This window comes from Propithecus coquereli, unplaced genomic scaffold (genome assembly GCF_000956105.1).
Source record: "Propithecus coquereli isolate 6110/MARCELLA unplaced genomic scaffold, Pcoq_1.0 Scaffold198, whole genome shotgun sequence".
NCBI classification, from domain to species: Eukaryota; Metazoa; Chordata; class Mammalia; order Primates; family Indriidae; genus Propithecus; species Propithecus coquereli.
Window position 1 is genome coordinate 2,252,148 of NW_012144744.1, and position 7,703 is coordinate 2,259,850.

The 7,703-nt window shown below is 37.1% G+C and overlaps 1 protein-coding gene across 1 annotated transcript; it reads right to left on the reverse strand.

Annotated features, from left to right (window-relative positions):
- Nucleotides 1–2,430: 2,430 nt before the first annotated feature.
- On the reverse strand, nt 2,431–3,671 carry FANCF (Fanconi anemia, complementation group F). The gene has a single exon (XM_012643494.1). It carries the CDS (start codon nt 3,634–3,636, stop codon nt 2,557–2,559), a length of 1,080 nt encoding a protein of 359 aa, XP_012498948.1. The 5' UTR covers nt 3,637–3,671; the 3' UTR covers nt 2,431–2,556.
- Between the last annotated feature and the right edge of the window lie 4,032 nt (nt 3,672–7,703).

A 7,703-nucleotide genomic window follows, 5' to 3' on the forward strand; every position in this document is an offset into this window, starting at 1 on the left:
TCTAATTTGTTGGATTTTTTTTTCTTCAAAGAACAAAACTAAAAAACTGGATAACAACTTGTGAGTCTGGAGATGAGAGATCAGAGTTAAAGTTTCCTAAGGTCCACTGTATTGTTAGGAAAGGGGACTAAGATATTGACTAATTTTAAGTTAAATATGATAAAAGTTTTGAGTATAAAACTTAGGCATAGAATATAACATCCCAACTGGTAGAAGGGGAAATGGAAGAAAACAAATATTTAGTCAATCGAAAATAGCTGAGAGAGAAATGAAACAGAGAAATCAAGACAAATAGAAAGCACAAAGCAGGATAGCAGAAAGAAGTCCAATCATAGTATTAATAATGACAATAGAAAAAAATGGACTTTAAAGCAGAAAGGCAATTCACTACAAATAATAGGTTCAATTCATTAAGATTATATAATTCTGTATTTCTTTGCATGTTATAAAATTGCTCAAAACACATAAAACAGTAATTGATAAAATTTCCTGAACCAAGGTCATAGAGAGAAATTTCAATATTGTTCTCTCATTTGATGGGAGGAAAAAAACCCACAAAATAAGCATTTCTAGATTTTATCAAATATTTTGTTATTTATAGTGTTTCACTTTTTTCTCTCCAATCCTATGTATAGATTCCTAGAGGGACAATAAGATTAGTATATTGAATATCTTTTCAAGTACTTAATATTGTTCAAAAAGAGAAAGTATACAAGGTAAGATTCTAATGCTCGTTTCATTCATTCAAACATTAGGGGGACCTACCACATGCCAGACACTGTGCCAGGCTCTTGGAAACAAAATAAATAATAGCAGATATGGCTTCTCGTCTACTCTCATGTTGCTTTTGCATGTGCCCTTGGGCATTTTACTTAATCTCTTTTTAGCTTATATTCATATGTATAAGAATACATCACTGGTGTGAAGATAAGGTTATGTATGTAATAAACACATCATGGACCCTAAAATATGGGCTTAATAATTGGTAAGTATAAAAATGGATTTTAAAATGTTAAGCCTATTATCAATCTATATTATTTTAAAAATCATATTGTAGTTGCAGGTATAAGGAAATAAGTTCACAAATTGTTATTTTCTAAAACTAAAGCTAATATTATTATAACACTTGTTATGGTAGAACTCTTCATTGGATTGTTTCTTGAAAAAACACTTTCATGTAACTGACAGAAGCAATTGACTTTATTCTTGCATTAATAGCAAATGGCATCTAAAAGATGGTTTACATGGATTAAAGCTAGAAAAAGGAATCTGACCACAAGGGATAAGAGTTTGCTAGTGTTCACTCAAGATTATCTAGAAAAGTGTGTTTATTAGTAGAACATTATTTACCCCCAGGTTCTACTACAGAATGAAAAATTCTACAAGATTACACAACTTTTTGCTCTAATTCCATTCTGGAATTAGAGATTAACTTTTTGAATATCAAAAATATGTCTTCCAAAAAATCTTGCTATCAGCTAACCTGAATATGAACAAAAATATCTTTATTACTGGAAAGTTTTATTTCCCTAATACAAATGAATAAATCACTCTAAAGTTTGGTTATTGGGAATCACTCTACCAGTTGTGGAGCACCTGGGTAAGCTAACAAAGTTAGGTTATTACACACAAAACAAATACTCTAAACTGTCTCCATAGGGCAGCCACCAAGGGAAATATAAGCAAATTTAACTATTTTAGCCTAAATGTTTCATTTAACATGAGGCAAAGCTAGCACTAAGGTTGTGATTTATTAACCTAGTTAATGGCAGAAGCAACACTAAAACCTCGGTTTTCTAATTAAAAAGTTTGTTTTGATTCTTTTACCATCAAATGCTAAATTTATATCCAAAGGCATATAGTTGAATTTACCACACTTTAAACTTTTTGTCTGTGTATCAAAACTTTTAATCAACCTACTATGCAGTCTTTTACTTTCAAGGAGTAGGAATCTGCAGAAATGAGAGACAAACTTTCAGAATAACACAATTTTAATGAATGTTGAAGCTGATTAACTGGTACACTAGGTTAACAAGGCCAAAGTCCAGGGCTTACACTCCAAATAGGCCAGTTAGCTTTCCAAACCAACATTTCTGACATCACTATATGTTGTTGGTTAAAGGAAACCCTTCACTACTAGGTAGGCAGTGTGGGGAGGGGACTTATAAAAATCATACTGATAGAAAATGTCACTTTAAAGCTGCTTGTTCTTTGAAAAGGGCACGTTTTCATCATTCTTCGAAAGAGGCCTTCTGAAAAGCAACTAACGCTAATTCCATAGCTTTAAATATAATACTTCCAATATGTCACCTCCTCTATCCAGAAAATCCATGGCACTAGAAGTAATTACTTTTCATATTTATAATTCTATAAGAAATCATTCAAATTAGCACCTAAAATAATACTTTGGGCACATGAAGGCAAAGAAGATTTGGTAACAATACTGGAATTTGCATTCTGTAAACTATATATTCAAGCAATTAATAACAGAGCGTTGCTCATAGAGAACTGGGGTCAGGGCTGAGGCCTAAAACTTGTCTTTTCCTAAATGCAATATCACGCAACAGTTCGAAGAGCTAACAACAGGTCCGTCCAGATGCTAAGACCAGGGACTTCGAAATCTCCATCCTGCGCCTTACAGGACTTTAGGACTGTTACAACTTCATCTTTCAGAGGAGGAGGGGCCTGACAGAGGCTTTGAAACCTATCGTACAACTCCTCCCAGGTCACATCTTGGGACTCAGCTCCAACCCAAATGCCTTTCTGAAGGTCATAGTGCAGATGTCGACCCCAGTCTGTTAGCAGACCTAGATAGACACGAGAAAGCGCTCCGTGGCGGCTTGCCACCACAGCTAAAAGCCCAGCTGGGAGGTGACGGCAAAAGACAGCCATGACTTCCGACTTCCCCAGAAGCCAATGGACTAGCTCTTGATCCCCCTCTCCAGGTGTTTTGGGGCTGCCCAATTCCAACTCCTCTTCTTGGGGTCTGGGAGACATAGGCGGCTGCAACAGCGCCGCCGCTATCACCTTCAGGAAGTTGTTCTGAGGCCAGCGCTCCCACAAGCTGCTGAGAAACATGCTGGGACCCTCCGCTTCGGCCTTCCCCACCTCCTGCAGACGCTCCAGCAGCATCTCTGCCTGGGTCTTCAGCAGTGAGTCCTCCGGAAGATTCAGATTCTCTTTATATCCATAGAAGCGCAGCAGGTGGACCGCGGACCGGCGGCGGGCGAGGCAGGCCAGACGGTCTTGGAGCGGCTCCTCCTCGGCGTCCGGGACGCCCGGGCCCGGAAAGAGCTGCTGCAGCAGGTGGTGACGAGCTGCATCCCCGAGGTCTCGGTTCTCCAGCAAGCGCAGAGACAGCAGGATGTCACAGTGCCCGAGGGCCTGGAAATTCGTCAATCCCGGGACCGGACTGGACCCAAAGCCGCCCTCCTGCCTCCACTGGTTGTGCAGCCGCCGCTCCAGAGCCAGGCGGATGCGGCCATGGCGACCAAAGCGCCGGTAGATGTGGCGCAGGTAGCGAGACCACTGCAGGGCCCTACGCACGGTGGCAGGGTCCCAGGTGCTGACATGGGTAGTGCTCGAGACCGCTAGAACCTCGGAAAAACGCTCCAGGTGCTGTAGGAGCGGTTCCATGAGGCACGCAAAGTTCTTACTTCCGCTTTCACCTTGGAGACGGCGACTCTCTGTATGCTGATAGGGGTAGCCACGAAATGGTACGCCTCTCTGCAATGCTATTGGTCAAAGTGCACGTCAATCTCACAGCGGCCTCATCCGGGTTCCTTGATTCTGGGAAACTTAAACAACTTAAGCTAGAGAAAAGTCCCGACTGTTTTATTTTTGCTACGTATTGAGTAGGTTCTTAGCGGAGCGAGAATAGATGTAGGGAATCCTAGCGAGAATTCCCGGAGCCATATGCGAGATGCTGCCAGTTGTGAACGTTTCCACGCTTATTTTTGCTTTGGAAATACCCCTAAGTCAAAATTTTCTGAACTTTGCCTAAAAGGAGGGTCTGTGTTGAGGTTTATCATAACTAGGCAACACCAGAGACATGCTGTTACATGTGAGGAAATGTTATTAAATGAAATTTTGAGATCAATTTGGGAAAAATGCGCTGACCTATTAGTTAATGCCAGGCACTATGCTAAATTCTGGGCCTTCACATTGGCATTCAATTATTAGAAGTGAAGGACAGATTAATTGAAACCAAAAGTAAATTTAAAGATTACTACTTTATGAAAATTGCAAAAGAACTTAAAATCTTATTTCAAAATTCCACTATCTTTTTGTCTTCATAGTTTCCAAGGCAAAATAGCTTAGTTGACTCTTAATTCATGCAGTAATTATTTCACTAATAATCAACTGAAGGAAACAGCATTTAAGAGTATATAGCAATAACAATTGGGCTAAAGACTGTAGAAAGGGAGAGGAAGAAGCGCCCATTATCTTAAAAATCATCTAGATTATCCACTCATTGATACATTTAAAAAATATTTATCTGCCAACTTCCGGGAGTTGCCTTGTGTACAAATTCACAATTTTTAACTTACTAAAGTTGATGATGTAATAACTTATTTAAGCTGATTTCTTTCCAGTTCTAAAGACACTAGCCAAAACTATTCCTAGAAGTAGGCAAAAGATGTTTTGTTTTGTTTTGTTTTTTAACAAAAGGAAGAGAAATTTAGAAGCGGGGAGAGTCATTCTTTATTTATTAAAGTGAGCATTTCCATACCTTTTAGAAAATAAAGCATTGGTGCTCATGCTGTTAGTTCAGTTTTTTATTTGATAGTTATCAATTAGCCCAAACTCTTATTTGGTCCTGAAATAGTTATTTTATTTTGCTCAAGTATACCACGAATCTTAAAATTCTCTGTCTTGGCTACTAGAACTTAGAGCCAATTGAGCAACCTACCCTTAGCAAAAGTGCAGGCATCACTAATTTGTTCATTTATTCTTATATTGAACACTTATCATGTCACATAGCATAGGATGCTACAGATTTAGTGGTAAATAAAATAAATGCAGCCCTTGCCCTGGTGGAGAAGTTCATGTACCATTTAAGAGAGACATTAAACTAATAACCTCAAATGTGATAGAAGGATATAATGGAGTAGTGTCGTCAGGCCTTAGGTGATAGAGAAGGTCTCTTTAAGGAACTGAATTTTCAGCTGAAAGCTCAAAGATGAGTTTTGAGGAAAGCTTTCAAGGTCACAGAACAGATTATTTTATTTATTTATTTTTTTTCCCGCAAGTGCCTGAATGAGTTGAGAGAATCAGACCCATTCAAAGAGGTGAAAAAAGTCCAAAAAACTTTCAGTTCAGAATGGGGATAAAAGTATATGGCAAGAATTGTGTAGATTAACATCTCTGGCTTCATAACTTTCTACTTACCTATTTAAAATCTGATTTTATTTTAAATCCTTCGTAGAACATTATAATGTATACATTCCTACCTATTCCTGATTAGCCTATTTTCGTTACATAAACACAATGTCTACAAAGTTTTCCCCTTTAGAAGAAATAAAGTCCTAGGGTGTGGAACTTTTCCTCAGTGTTCCATTTAATTCAACAAAATTCAATGAACATTTATTAAGTTCCTACTATAAGTAAAATACTAGGGATTGAAAGATGATTATGACAAGTTTCCTTATTTCAAGAAATCTACCTTCTTAAGGTAGGGATGGGGAAGGGCATAAAAAATTATAATGCAAATAAGATTTTATGTATTTTAAAAATTTTTTAAATGAGGCTATGAGAGACTAGATATAAACTGGCAGGAGAGTTCTGGGAAGACTTTACAGAGGACGGATATTTGGTGTAGGCCTCAAAATATTTCAACAATGTTGGGACAAAGGAAAATCCAAGTGAGAGAAATAACATGAAGGCATGAATGTATGTACTGTGTACTATGAATACCAGAACTAACCTCCCACTTCTTGGTTAAGATCCCTAAATTTCTGGTATATAGTAAATTAGGACATAAAATAGAAGTTCAAGTGTCAAGAAATTTTATTAAAATAAGATGTCATTCAAACCATGGGAATTACAGAACATAAACAAATAAGGATCAGCAAAAGAAACTTTCACAAAACCTATCTCATGGGACCCTGATGAGAATTAAATGAGATATTAAGTGTAAAATGCCAGAGTGAATATTATGGTTATCTTTTAACAGCCATTCTACCACCCGCCACCACCACTGCAAAATAACCATGCAATCTGGGATACTGACCACAGCTCAGCTCAGTGAGTAGGATCTGATAATTTTGAGCCAATCATGTTAATCCACCCATCTTTTAATTCAGTAATTAATTTATATACCCAGCCTTAAGCCTATCAATGCATAACATTCCCTAATGACAGAAATTTGTTCATAAATGACCAGATGAATCAATTCCAATCAATTAGGCCTAGAGGACTCAGAGGAAACCTTTCTTACTTTCTTACTTCAGAGGCAATAGATGAACATTGACTAATATGAATAGCTAACCATAAGAGTATACACGCTGAATATCAGATATGCTTACTGGTTTCTCTCTTCCTCTTGATACTGTTATATTAATACATTTATGTGACATCTAAAGTTACCATAGACATCTCCTTCCTAGAGACAAGACAATCTCAGAATCACAAGGAAAAATTGGATTAAGACAGACCTTAAACTAAGCCTGTTTAGAATTATGTAACCTATATATATTCCCAATTGCTTTTTTCCCCCCAGTTTCAGTATTATTGACTGTTTCTTTCAGCTAAATGCACCCAACTAATGCTAGGCCTTTAGAATATGTACCACAATATGTGGTACATATAAATATTCAATATACATTAGCTACTGTTATTAATATTATATCAGCTTTTGAAGTATACATCTTTCCATGTCTTCTCCTAATTCTACTCCTTCAAACATAAAGAGCAACCACCAACATCTTTATGGGCAGTGAAAGAGGAAATTTTATCAAAGCCACAGCTTGCTACTGCAACGTTTACTCTTGGTCCTGAGAGGTTTCTAGTAAAATCTTGTCAATGGAATATTAAGATTTGAAAAATTGAGTTGATTTCATTCTCTGTTAGATGTAAGTTTTTATTATTTGAAAATATTCAAGAAATTATAGGACACTATGCAACTGAGATAACAATGAAAACAAATTATTCTGATGTCCCTTTATTTTACTCTGAACGATATTATATTCATATACTGCCACACTGGCAGCACCGCTGGTGTAGTGGTATTATGCAAGATTCCCATATACTACCACACTAATTTTAGCCGTCTGTTTGATGAAATAATATTTTTCCATGTAGACAAGTAGAACTGGACTCCACATCTTCAGGCAGTGCAGACATAGGTGGTTTTTTTCTCATCCAGGAATCTGATTCATGGGAAGAAAGTGTTTTAACTTTTTTACAAGTGGACAAATATTATGTGCTATGATTATACTTGACCCCAACTCCATTACTTCACTGATGGTCTGATAATCCAAGGGTAGATCTTTCTGTATTCTTTGGTAGCAACAATGAATAGCAAGCTAGTGCATTTTTTTAACAGAAATTTCTCATAGAAACTTTGCAAACATTATATCTGCCATTTTTGTGGCAATGCGAACTATCTTTCTGAGAGCAATACATATTGCTATGGTTTCAATGTCCCCTTAAAAAAGAAATCATGTTGAAATTTAATTGCCAATGTAATCATATAGGAAGGT